This window comes from Lissotriton helveticus, chromosome 8, assembly GCF_964261635.1.
Source record: "Lissotriton helveticus chromosome 8, aLisHel1.1, whole genome shotgun sequence".
NCBI classification, from domain to species: domain Eukaryota; kingdom Metazoa; phylum Chordata; class Amphibia; order Caudata; family Salamandridae; genus Lissotriton; species Lissotriton helveticus.
The window spans coordinates 732,844,673-732,867,748 of NC_136069.1; the positions used below are offsets into that span (position 1 = coordinate 732,844,673).

Consider the following 23,076-nt stretch of genomic DNA (forward strand, 5'->3'; position numbering starts at 1 on the left):
ACCCACGGGATTGGATCCAAAGGCTTTGGTATATCTTAGCTATGGAACACCTCTCGCTGGGCCTTGAAGGAAAGGGTTCTGAATATGCAAAGCTATGGGGTCCTTTCCTACAACTCCTTTCTAAAGATCTGAGGGAAGTCACGTGCGCGAAGTACCTACAAATTCTTCAGCTTATTCCTTTGGAGCCTTGGGGGGCCACTAATGTTGCTTGAGTGGTGGTGAGATGGGTCTGGGGATCTTGGGGGGTAGATGATGGAGGTGGAAGCTGATGCGGAGCTGGGTTGGGGGGGTTAGGGGAGTGGAGGGGTTGGGTGTTTGTCTCTTTTGTTTGTTTCTTTCTGTTAAAAGTTGTCTCCACGCAACTGCCCTGGCTGTTTGTTATGGCTTGAAATCTCTTTCAAGGGGTTGCCCTCCAGGTTGTAGACCCGTACGCTGTGTAGTTAAGAGATTACACCCTGCCGGCAATTGGATGTAGGCACCTGGACTGTGTTTTACGATGCTCTGCCACAGAATAAAAACGATTGATTCTAAAAGGTCCCCTGCAGGTATAAATGCAGTTCATGGCTGCTAGCATGATTTCCATGTTATGATTTGTCCGGTAGAGACCAAGATGTTGCAGTCTAACCACCAGGGGATTCCTGCCTTGACCTCCCACATGTAAATAATAAAATGTATTCCTTTCTCCAATGCAGAATAAAGTCCTCAAAATTGAAATTGCTAGTCGCCTTAGTAAGGCTTAAAATAGCCCTTTAATTTTTCAGGATCTTGCAGTGACAATGTCGTCAACCATGCCATCACTAAGAAATACCAGTATCTCTTTCACCTTAACAAAGATTTAGGGCTGAACCATGTCATAATTTTTTTAAAACATCTTTTTATTTGGTTTTGTAACATACACAGTAGTGGCAGTAAGACAATTATATTCACAGCAAATTGCATTGCACAGATTGGGACAGAAGTATTACATAGAGCTGAGGGATGCTTAAAGAGTAGCATATGTAGTTGATAAAGTGCAAAGTGCTGTTTGGTAGGCCAGAGGTTTTTCCATCCTCTGCCACAATGCCAATAACTTGGGTGAGGCAATATAACCAGGGTGGGAGACAAGGGTGGTTCTGTGGCAGTGGCAATGGGTGGATCTCTGTTTTGTGAGTGTTATAGGGTATGGGTGGTCGAATCGTGAAGGGTGCCGACATAGCTTAGGACTTGCCGTCAGCTGGGGAAAGCCTGCTGTGGGGGCACAAAATAAAGGGGGGAACGGTGTAAATGGGAGGGGAAGGTAAGTTGCTGACAGTCATAGTGGGTATGAAATGATGCCATGGGTGTTAGCTGTGAGCGCAGCGGGGTTTAATACAGGTGAGAGGGTTCCTCGCGGAGGCATGTCATTGTTACTCACTCTCTGCTGAAAATCCATTAGGCGGGTTGCCCATTGGGGAGAAATGGGATGCTTACGGAGGTGCCGGATCACTTCATAGCGGAGGGCTTCTTCCTCTGCAGTGCCCCATTTACGCAGTGCCTCTTGCCATGCCTCCACAGGTTAAGGCATTGGGGAGCGCCAATGAAGTGTGTGTGTGCTCTTCCCAAGAAGAAGTGCTAGGGCTGCAAAGCGGGTGCGCACTTTGTGTCTCTTCCTGGGAACGACGATACCTAAGGCACATGCTTCCCATGTGTGACAGTCTGTAAGCTCCGTGACCTCTTGCAATGTGTGTATCGCAATCCAATAGTCTCGTGACATCACACATGACCACCGAAAATGCTGGAGGTCAGCCTCTGGGGCATGACAGTGGGTACAGGCAATGTGCGCATCGGGTAATAATGGTTCAGCTGGGTAAGGTACTCACTATGCAACATAAAGAATTGCATATTGTTGAAACGGGAGTTTTGAGAGACCTGCTGAGGTTGCTCCCACTCCTTATCATGAAGGGCCCTTTCAAAGGCCTCCCATTTACTTCTCAGCACGTTGAAAGAAGCATCCAAGAGGTTGCAAATGGCCCTGTAGAGCCAAGTGATAAGTTGGTGGGGGTCTGTACCCATCATGAGTATGGCCTGTAGGACAGGATGGGTAGTCGGTTCTGATTCAAAGGTACTTCTGAGGGTACGGCAGGTGTTACAGAGTTACCTGTACATAAGGTACTAGCCCAGGAGAGAGCATGCTCTACAGCCAGCTTGGCCCTCAGACTATTGGTCACCGATTGTTTGCAAGGAGTGTGTTGTTCAGGCTGTCATGTCAACCGAGGAAAACCTAGAAAACTGGGTAGGCGGACCAAGGGGAGGTAAGGGGCATATGCCTGTTTGCTATGGGAAAGGCGATGTATCCGAAGCATACATGCATGTGGAACTGCCACCTGTAGGAGTCAGGGAGAAGGGGTAATATCTTTGGGAGGAGGATATTATGTACTGTAGTAATCAATAGCACCCATATATCTCCCCGCAGTCCATCGTGAGAACCATTGTAGTTGTGTGGGTAGATATTATTCTTCAAAGGAGAGGGCATCCAGTTCCCCCTCGGCCCACTGGAAGTTGTCACTTTTTGATGCCATGCAACGCCGTTTGGAACGCCAGGCAAGCATACATAGGAGGGAGTCTAGGTCGCAGGGGTTGGGGCTGACAGGGAGGTTAGCGAAGTAGTAGAACATCCGAGGCAAAATGGCCATCTCCGCCAGGGCTATTTTGCCAATTGAATCAAGAGGGAGGGATTGCCAGAAGTTAACTTGTGACCGGATGCCTGCCAGGGCTCTACAGAGATTTCCTTCATACAGGTCATGAGGAGCGTGATACAGTCAATGCCCAGGTAGCGGATCGCCTCCCGGCAACAATGGAGCTGTGCCTCGCCAAAGTGTAAGGTACATGGCGGTTGACTGGGACAAAGCAGATAGGTCGCCAACCAAATCCAATTAACCCTCTGCCCTGAAGCTTTGCCAAAGCTGGACTGAGTGTCATGGAACGAAGTAAGGTCTGCTTTATGTCTTGGAGGTATAGGAGCAAGTCGTCCGTATACAAGAAAACAGCATGCATTAGGTCTTCTAAAGGTATGCCCCATGTTTGCCACCAGAAGCCGAACAGCCAGTGGCTCCAAGTACGGCCGGCGGCGGGAGGGTTAGAGTGGGCACCCTTGTCGGGTTCCCTGACCGACAGAGAAAGAGGCATAGATAAAGGGGCCTAGCCGAATCCTGGATTTTGGATTCCTATATAGTTATTCATTGAACGCAAGTAGGCGTTTTTCAACGCCTATACGGGCAAATACTAGGAAAGATAATCCCAGGAGAGAATATCAATCGCTTTCTCTAGGTCCAGTATGAGACCAGCAGCATTTGGAAAACTTTGCTGGCCTGGTATATCGAAGAGTTGCCGTATGTTTGGGACGTGTTTCGGCCCGAGACAGACCAATTCTGGTCTACATGTATAAGCTCCGGGACAACCTGAGAGTACCTGCTAGTGAAACTTTCACCCAGAATTTTTTAATCGGCACCTAAAAGGTCTGTATGATCCCAACAGTATGGGGTCCAGGTCAGATTTAAGAGACCAGGAAAGATTCCTGGAGTGACTGAGGAAGTTCTCCAGAACGGGGGGCAGTTCATACATTTCTGGAAGTCGAGGTGAGAGGATTGTAGAGAAAGTAGCATAGTATTCTAAAGGGAGCCCTTCAGGCCTTGTTATGCACTAGGTCCCGGATGACTTGTGTCACCTTTTGTGTTGATATTGGGGCCTCTAGGGCTGTTCTAGTGGCAGTGGGGATCGGTGGGAGAGTTATTTATGCCAGGAAAGCTTTCATGATAGTTGATGAGGCATCTGGGGAGCTTGGTAGACAGCAGAATAATAAGTTTGGAACTCCATTGGAATCTTGTCGTTGGAACAAACCACTGCGCCCGAATGTGATCGAATTTCTGTAATGGGGCTGGTACAAGTGTCCGGCCTGACGAGCCAGGTGAACAAGCACCCAGATTTGTCTCCTTCTCCATGTACCTTGACCGCATGGGCTGTGAAGTTTAAATGTCTTAGTCGTTCGAGGAGAGCAGCATAGGTAGTTTTCGCTTATGTGTAGGTTGAGATGACGGTTGGTTCATGATCTGCCTTTTTCCCTAATTCAGCAAGACACCTCTCTGCTTCAGTTATCTCCCTTTCTAAGGTTGTGCAAACCCCAGTTATCTCCTGTATACAAGCACCCCATATCAGTACCTTAAATGTATGCCATTCTTGAGGTTCCGATTGGTGCAGCTCAAGATCTTACATAGGTCATACATCACAGGGCCTAGACTAGTACACATGGGGCGTGCGGTGAGCGGAGAATGTAGAAGAGGTTGTGGAGAACTTGGCACTTTCATGCATATCCTATGGCACTGTGAGGAGATACAAAACTTCTGGGTAAAGATACTTTATGATATCAAAGAAGTACTGGGGGAGGAGATACGACCGGAAGCCCGGAGATGTATACTGAATGTATGGGAACCCACGGATTTGAACGGGTATCTGAAACAGTGGGTGAAGTTGGCATGTATGGTGGCGAAGCGGAATATTGCTCAGTTGTGGGGTGCCAGCCAGCCACTCCGGATTACTAAATGGGCCGAGGATCTAGATTGGTGTATGTTCAGGGAAAGGGCCGTGTATGTGACCAGGGGTTGTCCGGAGAAGTGGGAGAAGATCTGGGGGGGCTTGGAATAGTTATCGCGGTGAACTATGTATACCCCCGATGCGGCAAAGGGAAGCACAGTAATCCCTGTGAACCCAAATTTGATGCATATTGTAATATATGATTCTGTACGAATGACAAATCGAACCTCACAATGATTTCAATTGTTGTTCACCTGATTCTATTGTTTCTTTTGTTCCCTTTCAATAAAAAGAATAATAAAAAAATGCATGCCATTCTATGTTCTAGTGGTGGCTTTATAATGGTTTTCTGTGAAAATATGGTGGATGTGTGCGCCTCTTGCGACTCGCGGAAGATCGGGTCCTCCAGGCTGTCTCCGGAAAGATGCCATGGGGGTGTTGGGGGACGAGATGCCAGCCATCTCCGGTCCAAAATGTGCGCCATAGTCAGAAACTATGCGCCCTCAGTAATCCGAAGGAGGGGTATGGTGGAGTTTGATCTAAGGAATTGGTCCAGCTGGACATAGAGTTTGTAGGGGATAGAGTGAAAGAAGTCAAGTTTAGTTTTGGGATGTTGTGACCTCCAGACATCGGTTAAGGACCAGTGAGTGGTCCATCTCCGGAGTTGGGATGCCTGTGTGATGGGAGGGAATATGGCAGCAGGTATGGGATCTGTCCAAGCCAGGGTCCATAACACAGTTGTAATCCCTGCCTTTGATCCATGGAACCTTGGTTTTGTGGGCTAGGTCACCAGAGTGAATGTCCCGGTATGTTCCTTGTTCTGTGTTGGGTACATAGATGCTGTCAATGAGTATGGATCTGCCACCTAGGCGACCCTCTAGTTGTACATACCTGCCATCTCTATCCTCAGTAACGCCAATTTCCTGAAAGGGAACACCAGGTCTGACCCATATCAGGGCGGCCTGCGTGTACGCCGAGTAGGTATTAGCATTTAGTGTGTCTCGCCATCGCATGCGCAAGTAGGACAATGTGTGCCCGTCGGCGCCTAGCCTAGGAATAGACGGCATAACATATTTGGGCCTTGTGTATCCCTTGCACATTTAGGGAAAGTATTCTAATGTCTGTTGTGGGTATCATGATGACAGTGGGAGGGTGGATTAGGGAGTAGTGGGGGAGGAGTGGGAGGAAGGCGCCTCTGTCCCATCTGCGTGACCTACTCATACTATTTCACGTGTGGAGCCCGCTTGCCTAAGTTGTGTATTAATGAGGACAGAAGTGAATAAACTGGGTGAAACTTTTGGGAAACAACTTGTGGATCATACCATAATTGGTGGTATGCCCAAACTGGTCATAATGTTAAGGTACTCTCTATAGTTAAGTGGGGTGTGTGGCTTAGTCGAGAGATAGAGCAGTGTATCTGGTGCACACTATGTAACGGGTTCAGAAGTAAGTCATGACTAAGGGGAGCAAAGAACGTTCCAGTTCATCCCATGGTAGTGAGGTGTACTAAGGACCCCTAGGTGCGCCTGGAGTGCTGTAAGGTGGGTCCAGGTGGAATGCTTAGGTTGCTTGGAAAAAGGAGGTCGGGGGAGCATAGTCGTAATGTGAAGAGACGTTATTACCATTCTGGTATCTCCATGTGTGATGACACATGCGGCCCACAGGGTCACTGATGGAAGCGGTGGCAAATCCTTGCGGGTGTCATCTGAACAATGGAGTCCTCTTCAGACATGAAGATGTGTGGGCCAGTCTTCTCATCCATGGATGCTGGAGTGGACCCCTGGTTGGTCGCTGCTTGTAAATCTTTTTGTGATCCGCTATAATTTTTTCACGGTCAGAAGAGGCGGACAATGAAGGACAGAGAATAGTGTTGACTCGCGCCTTACACTTATGGTGTCGTTGTGGGCATGATGAGGGGGGGGTCAAGAACGCTGCAGTGATCCAGGGCTCTCTGGGTCTTCTGTGGTGTAAAAGGGGGTGAGATCTGCCGTTGGGGTGAATGTCTTGAACCAAGCTTTCAAGTAGGAGAGGTGGTCTTGTCCCTCGGCTCCCTCTGATAGGCTCAACATCGGTATTTTGCTCCTCTGAGAGTGCCCCTCCACATTCTCCGCTTGGTCTTCAACTTGCTGGACTCTTTGTTGTAGGTCTTGGATCCTCAACTGGTTGTTCGTTACCAAGGGTTGTATGGTAGCTAGGGCCTTTTCTCGGTCTGATACTTTGTCCACTAAGCTGCAGTGATCATCACACAAAAGCTCAGTTTACTGTTTAGCGTTCCAAGTCTAGTTTCCATGGAGACTCTGGAGTGTTCAATGGCTGCCAGTACCTGATACAGCTTATCAGATATGGAGATCGACAAGAAGGCTCCCGTCAATGGGGTGTCTGGCACGATGGTGGGAGGAAGGGCTGTGGCCGGAGGTGGCACTGATGTAGCGGAGTGCAGTTGACCCATTGTGTACCCCTTGGGGGGCACAGAAGCTGGTCAGCAGGGCAAAGGAGGTTGCGAGGAGGTGGTTCTCCCATGATGAGGTGTAGCAAAGGGTCCCCAGGTTCCTTAGGTCTTGCAAAATGACCAGTAGAGTTGCGATCAGCCAGACTGATTCCCCTTCTCTCTGACACTATCCTGGCGCCAATTATGAGATTGGGGGGGTCTGTACATGTTTGTGGTTCGCATGGTTCTCACCTGAAGACCCCGATCTGTTCGCCAAAGCAGGGGTCAGTTCACAAGGCTATCCCCCATGCGACCTGGTGTGGGTGCCAAAGCGAGGGGTGTGGGATGAGGAGAGTCCAAGGTTCAGGGGTGAAAGCAATCACAGCTATCCCCAGTCCTCCCTGCAAGTGTGGCAGCTGTAGTAAGCGCAGTTGCTCAGTGCAGTAGTAAGGACCAATTTGAGGGTTGTGCACAGTGGAGCCCTCCTCTGACACTGACTCACCTGGTAGACCTTATATAGCCTGAGCAGAGTCCAGTGTGAGTGGCGCACCGGTCTGATGCGTTGCAGGTCTTGCTATGAGGGGATTCCCTCCAAGTGTCAGGGGGCCAGTAGGGTCCCCCTGGGCCAACAGACGCCGCTGAGCACAGAAGGCGCTGTACAGTCACTGGGGGCTCCCACCACTGGGAGTGCACTGAGGTTTTCAGGTCTTCAGCGTCAAATGAGGCATCCAAGACAATGATGGCTCATTCTTCCTCCCCATCGAAGAGAGTCTGGATGATGTGGGCACACACTTCATCACTGACAACGTCCAGGCATATGACAACATCTTTAGAACAATGCAGGAGGCATAAATGCCATAAAGGTTCTGGATCACCTTCACAGTCAGGCATGGACGTGTCAATATCTTTTTACACTCCAACATCACCTGCTGCTTTACCTACTCGTGTGTCACCTGTTGATGAATTCATAACTTTTCATGGAGACCTGGCTAGAGGTTCTTTGAAAATGCACATCCTGTTGGAGGTCTCAGTTATATTAGAGACTTTTCAATCTAGAGCCATTCCCAAACCTCTCTTGCCCTTGATTCTAGAACTTCTGAAAATTGTGGTGAAGAAACTCCTCACTCCGGTAACAATAAAGGCAGCAACACCACACCTGACTAAAAACAAATAGACCTTCTCATCAGGTTCTAGACTTTCTCAAGTCAGATATGAAACGCACTCCTTCATAGTGAATTGGGTGAGATGTCCGCAACACCTCAGCACCGGAGGCAATCACTCCACAGGAGAAAGAAAATGCTTGAATGCAACTTTCAGAAAAATATATGAAATGGTGGCTATTCGCCTGAAAGACGCCAGCATGACTGCTCTCCTGGGGAGGTACCATAAGGAGATTTGGAAAGGAATTAAATCCTTCATGAGGAACTGCCACAAGATTTTCAAGAATTGTTTGATGATGGTTTCTTGGTATCAAATGTGAAGCCAAAGGCAAAACTAAAGATTATGTTCCTTCCTTTCTTGGGATGTTCCTTATTCGGACAACATACCATGGAGGAATTGTTTAAAATGAAGAATGATGCCTTGAAGAGACAAAGAGGTTCTTTTGGCAGCAGTACAAGACCAGAGATAGAAAGTACTACCCATGTAGGGCTCAATCCTCTCGCAAGCCATACCAGCTGGAACACCATCAACAGATATTTAGCGATACTGGTACCAGCAAAAGACCTCCAAGTCCACTCCGAGAAAATCTTAGAACTCTTGAGGAAGATACTCTGACATCTCACAATATCAATTAGACATAGGATGTTATTAGCAATGTCCATCCCAGCAGATCGCTCTACCACACTTCCTTTAAACTATGCCTGCACCGGACCGTAAATGTTCAATAAAATACCTCTGAGTAGATAACCCAATGCAGTAACCACCTAAGTGGATTATGGGCATAAGAAATGGCATTAAGGGTCCTGCAGAGCTGCTCAAAGCTGTTAGTTTAATGAAAACTATAATCTGCCCGCCTATCTCTCACACTTCTTCATGCATCACACTGCTAAGTGCTGCATCCCCTAACACAATAACTGCACCTCAGTTTTCCTGACACATGACACACTTTCCACAAAGGATCAAACGAAAAACAACACACTTTTAGCCACACACCCTACACAGTGTAGCGTGCTACCCATGTAGGCAAGTGCTTCAGTGCTACACATATGGGGGTAGTAATTGCTATATAAATGTTTTAATATAATGCACTATAGAGAAAAATTGGATGATTGTACCCTGGATAGATATTGGCGCTCACAAATTTCGGTAATATTGTGTTGTTGGTTGCTATTTAGTTATTGGGTGCATAGGGAGGGGGCAATCATCCAACTCCCCCTAAATCGGATCAGCAGATCTCTAAAGTAATGCAAATCACTATCACACCAATGCATAGATAATTACAAGTACAAAACTTCAGATTCAAAATGACCACAATAATCAATAAGATGCTTTAATGTTAGTATCTCGCTTAGAAACAGCCAACACGTGTTTCGTCGTACAGGACAAGACCCACGACTTCCTCAGGGCTGGGAAAAGAATACAGAAAGCATAATGTAAGCCCACAATATCTCGGGCATTGACATTGCAATACATTGCAAGTATAGTGAGCTGGCATAGTCCAATCTCGACAGCACGGATACCTGGACAATCATCTGTCAGATGGAAGGGTCGAAAAAACCCAGCAGGGGTTTAAGCCAGCGCAGGATGCCAAAACATGTCGCCGCCACCTTCTTAGACTGTGTTTGAAAACTCAAGCCGAGTCCATGCAGACACCAAGGTTCTTCACCACCTGTTTGGGTATGGGTGCGGGGCCCTAGGTGGTGGGCCACAACTGTTCACGCCACAGCTCCCGGTCTTTCCCGACCAGCAAGACCTCAGACTTGCTGGCGTTGAGCTGGAGACAGTTGGCCTTCATCCACCCTGTGACGTACACGAGACCGCTCCGGAATTTTGCAGCGTCGTTCAAACAGTCATCGGAGAGGGCGACAACTAATTGTGTGTCATTAGCAAATGACACTATAGTCAACCCTCTCCTCTTGGCTACCTCAGCTAGGGGCTGAACAAACAGATTAAAGAGCGTTGGACTTAACGCAGAGCCCTGCGGAACTCCCTGTTTGATAGGATGGAATCTTGAGGTGAAAGGGGGGGCTGACACCTGAAAGGACCTCTCCGAAAGAAAGGAGATAGACCAATCCAGGGCGCGGCCCAATATGCCAGCCTCCTTCAACCTCTGTATCAAAATCTGGTGGGAGACTGTATCAAATGCGGCACTAAGATCTAATGGAATTAGTGCCAAAGTGCGTCCCTCATCCAGTGCTGCTCTTAGATGTTCATTCACAGCTAGGAGGGCAGACTCTGTGCTCAGACCCGGGTGAAACCCGCACTGGGAGGAGTCAAGTATGTTATTGTCCTCCAAGTAGCCTGACAAGATGGAGTTGACATAGGCTTCGGAGATCTTAGAGGCCCGGGGAAGTATGAAATAGGGCAAAAGTTCTCCGGTTTAGATGGATCGAGGGTGGGCTTCTTTAATAGTGGCATTACCCTGGCCTGCTTCCATAACCTGGGAACCTTGGCCATTGACCGAGACATGTTGACGACCTGGTTCAGAGGTGATAGTAGCACAGGGAACAGTCTTATCAGCTGGTCAGACTTCATAGGGTCAGCCAGGGAGCCAGATTTAACCTTACCACAAAGTACGCATAGCACATCCTCAGAGATTGGCGGGAAGATGGTCAGTGTATGAGCGGCGGGGGGGGGGGTGCATCCCCAGGGTCGGGCCGTGGTGATCTGAGGAAAGGTTTTATAGAGGTTATCCACCTTATTTATAAAGATGGCGACGAGGTCCACACAGTGTTTGTCAGACTTGATGGCAGACGTCACAGGTGCCCCAGCATTTTTAAGGTTTTTAAGAATAGAAACAATCCTTTTAGAAGGATTGTGACTGTTTTTGATGTCCTCAGCAAAATGTGCTGCTCTTGCTTTCTGGACAGCCCTATGATAGTTCTTAATGGCTGACTGGTAGCAGCTCTTCAGTAAGGGATCAAAGTCTCGCCTCCAAGCTCTCTCCATCTGTTTACATGCTTTACGCATATTGGTACGGTTGGTGTTGTACCATGGGTTAATTTTAGTGCTCCGACATCTGGATAGTTTGGCAGGGATCATATCATCCAAAGGATGTCGTAGCAAGTCTAATAGTGCTTCACTGGTGACATCTGGATCTTCTGGCCATCTGGGCACGCTCGAAGAAAGGATGGAACTAAGGCGATCAAAGCTTAGTTTGTGCCAGGGGCGACGGAGCAAGGGCTTCTGGGATGATTTTTGAGTGGGCACAACCCCGGGCAGCGAGATAGGGATCAGATAATGATCAGACCAACATATTGGCATTGAGACAAAAAGGCGTAGGAGGTTGGAAAAGATTGGGTCAAGTAGATGTCCAGCAGAATGGGTCAGACAGTATGGACAATTGAACACACCACCAGCATGCATGGAGATTTTAAAAGAGGCAAAGTGTATTTCATCCAGGACATGTTATAGAATAAAATTGTAAAGGTTCTGTATATGGTGCTCGACTGATGTACCGGTCAGGCTTCGAGAAAACTACTTGCTCACTGGCTATGGTGAGTCAGATTTTATCAAGGCAAGGGTTTTTTGGGGGCTACTGGTCTGGTCTGGCGAGAGAGCTCTAGCTGGCAAGGAACAGGTGTTCTGTTCATTCAGAATGTAAATGAAAAATAAAAATGCCTTTAAATCCTGTTTTTATCTTGTCACATTTGGTGTGTGTTCAACAACAGAGGTCAGATGTCAGCTTATGTCTTTTTACAATTGCGCTTGTTTCATTCTGGAGATTGGTCTTTACTTTTCTTTCCCTAACTGCAAAGTTAGAGGCTTTTGTAAAGTGAAGTTTCTGATAGTCGTGTTAAACAGCTTGTAAATTACCTATGCAAATATTTCAACATATATTTCAGTAGCACTTATTTTGTAATTTTGCAGTGAGATGGAAACAAAGATCATAATAAGATCAAAACAATTCACAATACTTTACAGGGTGATGTGCAAATGATAAGTATTTGCAGGAACCCGATTTCCACACATAATTGTTTGTACGATATTTAGCTTTCTCAGTAAAACTCCTGGTCAGTGGGTACGTTTGTGGCTATTCCAATGGAAAATGTAAATGGCAGAACACTACCACATCCTGCTTTAGTCATATATTTATTAGAAGTTAGTTTTTTAAATATAAACTGGGGAACATGCCTTCCCAATGACAATGCTATTAGTGAACTAAGAGGCAAGTCGGTTGTCATGTGTAACCTATATGTGGGCTAGATTTTTATTATAAATGGAGCAAAAGTTTAGTCTATTAAATCGGACAAAAGAGATTTGTTAAAACACACATTCTGAACTCACATATTTTAGGATACTCATATGTAAAATGAAAAAAAAGGTGCCTGAAATATTTACCTAGGTTCACACATTTTGAGACAAGTTTATGGGTCAAGCGCATAAGAGTTAGGCCCAGTAAATCATTCAAGTAACTAGGCCTGCTGGTCTAGTAACCATTTTCAAGGCTTGCCTGTCCAATATAATATCAAGAAAACATTATCATTCCATATGTTTTAAACTTGGCCAAAACAAAATTAAAATTTTGATTGCTGCTAGTACGCTCATAAAAAATGTCCAGACCAAGTATCTTTATCAGGTTAATCAAAGAGTTTTTGGAATAGCTAAAGCATGTTGTTTGGGGTTGTCTCATTAACAAAACACTCACATTACCCACAAATGTTCCTAATTCGACCACTTCAGCCAAACAATTGCTTCATTCATTAGATGTTGGAAGGATACTTTACTTCCCCTACTGCAAATGAAAGATCTGAGAAAATCCATAGTGTTCATCCGTTGCGGCCAAATTAGGCAGTGTCTAGCCACATCCAAGCAATCTATCGCCAGGTGGATCATGGCTTGCATTTCTTTATGTTGGCAGTTGGCAAATGAACCTCTCCCAGAAAACAAAATGCTCACTCGACCAGAGCTATTGCGACCACCACTGCCTGGCTTAGAAATGTCTCAATAGCGTCTGTTTGCATAGCTGCTACATGAAGAGCAGTACACATGTTCATGTGACATTGACCAGAGGCAGAAACAGAAGCTGATGCTAGAGTCATCCAGGCAACCTTGAGAAATCTCTTAGGTTAGGTCAAGATTCATAATTAGGGATATTCAGTAGCTTACTGTCTGTTTTTCTACAGCCCAGCAGCTGCAATAAGGAAAGGTTGTTAGGTTGCTCTGTTGATTATAACTATCAATGAAGATTCTATGATGCAGAAGAAAAGGTTACTCAACTTATTGTCCTGTTTCTTCATTTTAGAAATCTTAATTGAAGTCATGAACAACCCCCTTCCTCCCCGGCTAAATGATCTTGGACATTAGAAACAACTAAGTTATTGCACCTTAAAAGTTGATTTTTGCAACTTCTTTATATCTGCTGTTTCAAAGATTCACATTTCGGGGGCGTGGCCAAGATGGCGACGGAGTGAGACGTCTTTCTGGGTCCCTCCGGCGCCAGGCCCAGCTTAGCCTTGTCCTAGCTACGACTGCGACCTGCTACCTGCTTGTTTGGGTGCTGCGGCGACCCCGGGTGCTGGGGGAGCCGATCCGGACTCTCGAGGACGACCTGCTGAGCTCGCAGGCGGACCTGGTTGCGGCGGCGGTCTGCGGCCCTTCAATCCCCGACCTGGATTAGCGGAGTGGGCCGCACTTCCGGTCTGCGGCATCGCGGAGAGAGCGTCGGAGGGGGAGAGACGGAGACGCTGCTTCTGTTCTCCGTGACTTTGAGGACCCGACTCCCCTTCCTAGAGCGACACTGCGACGAGGGGGCGCTGACGAGGAGGAGCGGTGACCATTACTGAGGCGGTGGCCTCGCTGCTTCCCCGCCCCCCCACCCCCGCTTCGGCCGCTTGGAGGAGGAGGCCTGACCGGGCTCTCCTCACCGCGTCTTCTACTGTGGTGGCCCTGAGGCGGAGTGGTGGGACCGGAGGGACGCGCGGATGGGGCGGGGGCCTGCCTGGCAGCTCCGGTCTCCCGCAGACTGAGATTGGCGCTCTCAGGCCCTGGGAGCTGCGTGTGCTCGGGCCCTGGCCTTCCCACTTGGCGGAGTGGAGCTCCGAGGGGGACCTGCGGCTCTGGGGGCCCCTGGACAAGGTGCTGGTGCTTGCCCCCCCTCCCCCCCGAAACGAAGACTCTGGTGGAGCTCCGGAGTGGCAGGTTAGCGGCTCCAGCTACAGGGGGGGATCCCGGTGGAGTGGGGTCCCTTCATGAGCCCCTGGACTACATGCTTGATTGAGGGCCGGTGGGAACCCTGGAGGATCCGGAGGCGGTTCGGCGGGAAGCGTCCTGGGACCCCCGGCCGGTAGTGCCTGCCTGACCCAGCTCCCTGCTTCACGACGCAAAGTGGACCCGTGTGGGCTGCCGTCTTCAGTGGGGGCTGAGAAGAGAGGGCACCCTCCCCAGCAGCGCAATTCCTAACGGCCGTGTCCTGGGAACCTGGCAGAAACGGGCCCCCGAGCTCGGCGCGTGGCGCATGAGAGGTGAGGGGGACAGCGCGGCGAGGGAGCATCAATCTGGGGGCAGGCGATTGACCCCTACTGATCTGGACATTGCCCCGAGCTGCAAGTAGTTTCTCAGCTTGCCCAGTGGGGGGAGGGGGAGGGGGTGACCCGGTGACCTCTTGGAGCCCCGGACCGGCGCCTTCCTTCCCTTGCCACATCTCGGAGCACCATAAGAGGTGTAGAGGGCCCTACCGCATTGCTACACGAGCGCCGGTGGGGTCCCATCGCCCCCCCCCTTTTTGCTCCGGCCTCAATTGACCGACGAGGCTGGACATTGCCCAGGTCCATAGACACGAGGGGGGCCCTGCTTCTGCGGCACTGGCAATAGACTCGGCTACATAACCCCCAGAGACGGTGGTCTGGAGACCGAAGCCTGCGGTGCTGGTTGGGCCTGTCTAATGCAGCCTCTTCTGGGGTGGCCCTGATTGCGGATCGACTCTTCCCTCTTGGGTATTGCAGCGACTTGTGAATTCCTTGGAGGTAGCTTCTTCACTTCCCAGGGAGGACACGATGTCCTCCGCACAGCGCAGGGGGAAGCCTGGAAAGGACGGCGCAGCTAAGAACCCTCAACACCCGTCATCTCCCGGACCCAGTGCGTCACCCAAGACCTCGGACGATGAGGCGCCCGCAACCAAGGCCTTTATGGTGGAACTCTTTGCCTCTATCAAGGAGGACATTTCTGAACTCCGCGCCCAGCTAGCATCGGACCTCCGTGAGGTGCGACGGGACGTGGATGGCCTCGGAGAACGAGTGGCCACGCTGGAGGACCACGACCTGAACGTAGCGACCGATGTCCATCAACTACAGCAAGATATCATTAGGCTCACGGAGCAGAATCTGGATCTCCAAGCCCGTACGGAGGACCTGGAAAACCGTTCCCGTCGGAACAACATCCGTATTCGGGCAGTGCCATGGGATGGTGAAGCGGGCGATCTGCGGGGGTATGACCAGGCTCTCTTTCTGCAAATACTGGACGATACTGATGTGCAGGAGATCAAAATGGACAGAGTTCACAGGGTCGGGCTCCCTAGAAGGGGCGGAGGGCCACCCCCGGACATCTTAGTCTGTGTGCATGATTTCCAGCTCAAAGAAAGGATCTTGCGTAAAGCGCGGACTATCCCTTCCTTGCAGTTCAGAGAACACCGCCCACTGCTGTTCCAGGACTTAGCGGCATCGACCCTCCAGAAACGACGGGAATTTCGCCCAGTGACCGCTTTTCTTCGGGACCGCGACATCTCCTATTCATGGGGTCATCCCTTCCGCATCATCTTCCGCTGGGAGAACAGGCTGGTGCAGATTCGCTCTCTCCAAGAAGCAAAGGGCCTGTTAGGTCTGGATGATGAGACTCCTTCGCATGGAGCTGGCGGATCGCCGCCGCGACGACGCAGACGCTCTTCCTCGTGGCAGAGAGCGGGCCCGCCCTCGGATCGTGGGCGTCCGGATCGTGCAGCAAGCCTGCAAGAGAGAGGGAGTGCAGTAGCATCGGTGGCCTCGGCCACCTTGGCTTCGTCCCAGCAAAGTTCAGGCGCCGCTTAAGTTTTTCGTGCCGCCAGCCGGATGGGCCGGAGGGACCCGTGTTGCCAGGTATCTTGGGGCTCAGAGTACTTTTGGAGAAGACACCCAGTACCGTGGCCTGTGGGGACCTTCCTTGGTCTCCGCATCCCCGACCCGGAAGGGTCAAGACAACGTCTTCTTCGTTGGAATTGCTAAGTACTTTTTCTTTGTTCTTGGGTTGGAACTGGGGGCGGGGTGGGTTGGAAGGGACTTGGGTGGTTACTGAGAGGGGGTCTGTTGGGATGTGGGGGTGTTTGGCTACTCCTGTGGGTGGTTGGGACTTAGCAGTGTTACTTGTGGGAGGGTTTGTTGAGGGGTCGCTGGGATTTGGGGTTGGGGGAGTTGTTTTGGGGGGTGGTGATGACAGGAATGCGTGGTGTGTTGTGTGTGCTGTTGGTGGAGTGAGGAACGGTGAGGGCTGGGTGGCCTGGGGGAGCTGGGCCGCAGGGTTGGCTACTTCGGAAATAAGGATAATTATGGGGTTTGCAGAGCGGGTGGATCTACATTGTCACTATGCCGATTAACGTTGCCACTTGGAATGTGAAGGGCTTGAACTCACCGCAGAAGCGCCAAAAAGTTTGGAAATACTTGTCCGATCATCAGCTCGATGTGGTGGGCCTGCAGGAAACCCACTTGGCGCGCAAGGACGAGCTCCGACTTAGACATAGGCACTTTCCGCTTATTTATAGATCCTCGGCTCCCACCAAACATAGGGGGGTGGCCCTTTTGTTTCGCGCGTCCCTTCATTTTCAACCCTTGGGGATGCAAAGTGACAAGGAGGGCCGCTGGTTGATGGTCAAAGGGCTGCTGCGCGAAAGACTTTGTACGTTTGTGGTAGTGTATGCTCCTAATTCAGGACAGAATAGCTTTATCCAAGACCTGCTGCGTAAAACTGAAAACTTTGTTGAGGGTCATTTGCTTCTGCTCGGTGATTTTAACTTAGTGTGGGACAAACTGTTAGATAGTTCTGGCACCCTTAGAGCCGATGCCGGCTCGTTCTCCTTAGCTACGCAGCGTAAGATAGGTACATTGGGTTTGATTGATGGATGGCGCGCACTGCACCCCCAATCCCGAGACTACACTTTCTTTTCTTCTGTCCATCGCTCTTATTCCCGGCTCGACCATATCTTTTTGAGCCAAGCCCTTCGGGGTGATGTCCACGACTCCAGCATCTTTCCACTCTCCGTCTCAGACCACAGCTTGCTGGTCCTTGGGCTTCGCTGGTCGGCGAGGGGTGACGGACTTCGTAAATGGTACTTCCCTGCCGCCTTGATCCGAGATGACACTTCTTGCAAGGCTTTACGTGTGGCCATCCGAGACTTCTGGGCTCTCAACCCAGTCTCGGACACCTCTATCTTCACGACTTGGGATGCCTGCAAGGCTTCCCTGAGGGGCACGTGCCTTGCATTGAACGCTAATCTTAACAAACTGCGTAGGGCGGAGCGGGAGAAATTGGAGGCCGAACTAGCCGCCCTGGAATCGGCGCATAAGTTGAACCCCTCCCGACTCACCCTTCGCCCCCTTACGGCGGTACGGGGCAAGCTGCGGGCCCACTACAACAATAGGGCGGAATTTGCTCTTCTACGTCTGCGTCAGACCTCCTATGCCCAGGGTGACAAAGTGGGGAAACACTTAGCTCGGCAACTTCGGGACAAACGGGAAAAGGAATACATCGGGAGCATGCGTGACGAAGCGGGGGACCCCCTCCACCGCGACGAAGAAAAGGCGGCCTTGTTTGGCCGCTTCTACGCCGACCTCTACCGCAGCGACGCTCTCGCCCCTGCAGCGCAGGAGCGATATCTAGCGGACTTAGCTCTCCCTCAAGTCTCGGCGGAACGGAACGAACTCTTGGCGGCCCCCTTCTCCCGGGAGGAAATTCTCGACGCCATCAGAGCCCTGAAACCTCACAAGGCGCCGGGGCCAGATGGATATACCGCGCTATTTTACCAGACCTTTTCCGCCGAGATCTGTGACTGCTTAGTGGATCTCTTCAACGCGATGGCTGAAACTGGCTGCGTCTCTGGCTCAATGGCCGAGGCAGTGATCTCGGTCATTCCTAAAGCCGGGAAGGATCCCGCCAGTTGCTCCTCCTACCGACCGATTGCTCTTTTGAATATAGATGCGAAATTGTACTCCGCTATTATTGCAAGGCGCCTCCGGGATCTGATGCCGATCCTTATCCATCCTGATCAGTCGGGCTTTATCGCGGGACGACAGACCCACGACAATTTGCGGCGGGTGATCCATTTAATCGAAAAGGCTGATAGATTCCGTATCCCGGCAGTATTGGTGGGGTTGGATGCAGAGAAGGCCTTCGATCGGGTGGACTGGGGGTTTTTGTTTCGTACCATGGCGGCCTTCGGTTTCTCAGACAAATTCATCACGATGATCCGGGCGAACTACGACACCCCCCGCTCCAGAGTGACCGTTAACGGACATTTGTCACCTTTCTTTTCCCACTCTCGCGGAACCCGGCAGGGCTGTCCCCTTTCCCCTCTGCTCTTTGCACTTAGCATTGAGCCACTCGCGATGGTTGTGAGGGAGCACGAGGGGATTCGGGGCCTCCCTTTCACAGGAGAGCAACACAAGATTTCATTCTTCGCGAATGACGTTCTTCTATCCATAGAGGACCCTGTCCGCTCGCTCCCACACGTCCATTCGGTCCTAGCCGAGTTTGGGGAGGTGGCCGGATTTAGGGTGAACTTTGGGAAGTCGTACATCCTGAACCTCACACTATCACCGGCTGACATTGATAGAGTGCGACCCCTGACCCCCCTATCCTGGGCGACCGGGTCCCTCCTGTACTTGGGAGTTCACTTGACACCTACTGTGAGGGGCCTGTTCTCTGCAAATTTTCCCCCACTTCTGGCGTCCATACGGACTGACTTGGCCCGCTGGAGGCCCAAATACATCTCATGGTTGGGCCGAATACATGCCGTTAAGATGGTTCTCCTCCCTAAATTCCTCTACCTTTTTCAGGCCCTCCCCATTCCACTGGATTTGTATTTTTGTAGACGCATCAAAACTCTGATCCTCCGCTTCCTTTGGCAAGACGGGCGCGCCCGGTTCTCCTTTTTTACACTACGTCGGTTGCGGTCGGAGGGGGGGTGGGTCTTCCTGATCTACACCTGTACTACAAAGCGGCTCAATTGCGTATTATTGTGGAGTGGTCCCAGCAGCTCTCAGAAAAACACTGGCTGCATATGGACAGGAGTGTCACTGGTAGATCCGTATGGGATCTAGCCTGTAAACCCAAGGGGGATAGGCCCAGAAACGCCTATATCAGTACTCCCACCGGCACGGTGCTGAAGGTGTGGGATACAGTCTCGGGCGACGACCGCTGGACGACGTTCCCGTCGCCCTTTACCCCTATTCATTACAACCCGGCCTTCCCTCCAGCTCTACAAGAGGCTCCCTTCCGACTGTGGCGCGAGGGAGGGTGCCGGGCTCTTACTCACCTTTTCCATGGTACCGCCCCACTCACCTTCGCCAACTGTATGAGAGACTATGGGGTCCCCCCGTCTGAAAGATATCACCATCTCCAGCTTCTCCACTGGGCTACCTCCGCCGGAACGGGCGAGGCAGCGGTGCGACCACCTTCGAGGCCTTCCTTTTCCGCACTTCCTCTATGAAAGGGGCCATCTCCTTCCTCTACAAGCTTCTGCTCACTATTGCGGCTTCGCCCCGCCCACGCTATATGGGGCATTGGGAAGAAACGATTGGGAGGGACATCGCCGACCCCGAATGGGCAGGTCTTTGGCGTGACATCGTAGCGCACAATCGCTCTATAGCGCTGCGAGAGGCACACCTCAAAACAATGATGGACTGGTACCTGTACCCATCCAAACTGCACCGCATCTTTCCGTTCTCCTCAGACCGCTGTTGGAGGGGCTGCGGCCTACTGGGGGACTTCCGCCACATCTGGTGGGACTGCCCGATCATCCGCCCCTACTGGGAAGAGATTCTGTCCCACCTCAAAGAAATACTTGGCTACCCAGTATCTCCATCACTGGAACATGTCCTACTCGGGCTCCGAGACCCGGACCTTACACACCAAACGAGAGCCGACAAGCGGATTCTCTGGCTCTGCCTTGGGGCAGCTAAACTCCCCCTTGCTGCGGCATGGAAGAAGCCAAATGCCCCAGCGATCTCTTTGTGGCACACGAGACTGTAGAAACTTCTGAGTGTGGAGAGAGTGGCGGACATCTTTCTGGGAAACTTTAAGAACTTCATCTTCCGCTGGGGCCCTCTGGTCCGATTCCTTTCCAGTGGATTGCCCTCGGCAGTCTGCCCTCCCTCGGTGCGCGCGCTCCATCATTTCCAACTCTAATTGTGATTCGTATGTGTGCATGTATGAATGGCTGTCATCGCCACGGGGGGTGGGTTGGGCGGGAAGGGTGGGGGGTTCTTTGTGGATTGAGTTGTTGTGCGACATCCATAGCTCCCTTAGATAGATTCAGCGACTTGGGCAGGAGCCACCTTGACTCCACTCCGGCTACCCGCAAGGACGGGGACCTGGGCTTTGACTCTGCACTATCTGGGCCTCGAGGCCGTTGAGACTCTTCCTGCGAAGTGCGCTGCCCGTAGGTAATCTGTATTCAGCAATGTCGCTTGTTGAACTGTTTTATACTGTGTTTTACAACTGAAAAATTTTAAAATAAAAATTTTACAAAAAAAAAAAAGATTCACATTTCAACGAGCCCATCTGCCACATCAAATGTTTGTCAAGAAGATGAAGTTCTCTATAATTAAATATACAGAGGGGTATTTAATTTATTTACCTGCGAATCATTACCAACACTGCAAGAAAAACAATAAATGACCAGAGGTAAATATTTAGGGCCATATGTATCAAAATACCCATTTGCGATTCTCAAATAGCGATTTTTAAGAAATCGCTATTTGAGAATCGCAAATGGGTATGTATGTACAAAATCGCTTTTTTTTTGCGATTCCTTAGAATTCCTTAATTGCGATTAGCAAATTGCGAATTGCAATTAAGGAATACTTTCCCATTCATTTCTATGGGCCAGGGGGCCCATAGGAATGAATGGGAAAGTATTCCTTAATTTGCGATTCGCAATTTGCGATTCGCAAATTGAGAATAATTTCAAGGGTGCAGGGGTGTCCAAAGGACACCCTGTTGCACCCCTGAAATATGCATGGGTGCACATGTGGCGCACATACATGCCCTAAGGGCATGTATGTGCGTCACATGGCACTTTGAAAAATGCAAAAATTTGCATTTTTCAAGGAATTCGCAACTGGTAATTTGCGATTCCTTAAGGGCATTTTGCTAATTTTGCTTGCTACATACATTGCATTTAAGGAATCGCAGATTTTGCGATTCCTTATTTTGCACCAGTTTTGCTTCATACATTCCATTTAGCAAATTCACATTCACAAAGGCCGAAATTCTGCGAATTTCGGCCTTTGCGATTGCGAATTTGCATGATACATATGGCCGTTATTCCCATAGGAATACATATTTTGTGTGTGCTATTGCTTATAGTTAAGTATTTTATTTTGCTGTTTTCAGTGGATGTGGCTCAATAGTTGCAGGTTTCCAGACACTTACCGCCCAACGTGCATGTAGTTACACATGCACTCAGGCAACACAGATCAAATCCACAAACAGCACACGGGGGAACACACAACCTCTTATATAGCAGCCAGGTCATGTCGTGCAACCTTTTAAAGAATGAGAAACTGCATCTTCCACTTGCATGTTTTGTCTACCAGCATTCTGTCACATCACCCGAATGTGTGCTTTGCAACTAAATGAACGTAAATAACTGTTGAAGACTTTCCAAGGGTTTGGATGGCTTTCATTCACGTTTATTCACAGTAAAACTCCTACGTTTTCCAAGAAATCAATTCACTAGTGTACCACGCAGGGCAACACAAGTCGTTTAATGTTCAGTTATCAAACACATTCATTGTCTGATCAATTCTCTGCTCAAATGGCAGTAGGTAGTTGAGTTTGTTATTTATTGTTAGTGTTTCTTCTGAACGCAGTCTCAGGGTATGGGTTTGAAATGCTTTCTGCATGCCTGAATCTCTTGTGACGTAAAAAACTATTTTTGAAAATGTAACTGAGGAATTGTTTTTGTAATTTTGATGACATCCATGATTGTTTATTGTTGCCAGGTGAGAGCGACAAGCGGCATAACAAGGATTTTGCCTTGTGGAAAACATCTAAACCACAGGAGCCATTTTGGAGTTCTCCCTGGGGGAAAGGAAGGCCTGGCTGGCACATCGAGTGTTCTACAATTGCCAGGTCAGATGTCACGTGCTTGCTTTTTCCCCAGCAGATGGAATTAAAAATGTCAAAATGCAGTAATAACGCAGGTGTCCTTGTAATCATATGTAGGGAAAGGGGCATAACAAATTCAAGTTGCTTAAAGAAGAAATAATATTTTCAAACATGGAGCATAAACTACTGTTTAAAGAAGAGACAAGTGGACAGTGATTTATGAACCACTGTCTGTTTGTAACCAGTATGTACTGTACTGCTCTTCACAGGTTCCAGTGCCTCTATGAGGTGTTTCAGTGAAACCACACTATACAAGTGCCATTGCTCAGTGACTTATAAATTGGTGCTTATTGTGTGACCTAATCCTGACCTGTCATCTACCCTAGCCATGCTTTGACATACAGAATTAGAGATGGGTGGGCAGCTGTCAACAACGGGCTGGTGCTTTTCCACAGAGGGATGACAAGTGACCTAAAATAAACTGCGAGAGCGAAGCTTGGGTTGTCTTTGTGATCAGCTTCTATCTTTGTCCGTTGATACCGAGCTCTCAGGGTGACCTAAATAAAATGCATTTAGACTTGTTAATGTAAGATCTGGAAATACATCTTCCTCTTTATCTGAATCCCATTGGATACATTGCAAATAAA

At 49.6% G+C, this 23,076-nt stretch overlaps 1 protein-coding gene across 3 annotated transcripts in view; it reads left to right on the plus strand.

The window, feature by feature from the left end:
• Positions 1-23,076, plus strand: part of CARS2 (cysteinyl-tRNA synthetase 2, mitochondrial) — a 742,767-nt gene that overhangs the window by 541,569 nt on the left and 178,122 nt on the right. For all 3 annotated transcript variants that reach the window (XM_078657536.1, XM_078657535.1, XM_078657534.1), the window contains one exon: positions 22,324-22,453. In XM_078657536.1, the coding sequence (XP_078513662.1) occupies positions 22,324-22,453 (130 nt within the window). The remainder of the gene's footprint in view (positions 1-22,323; positions 22,454-23,076) is intronic.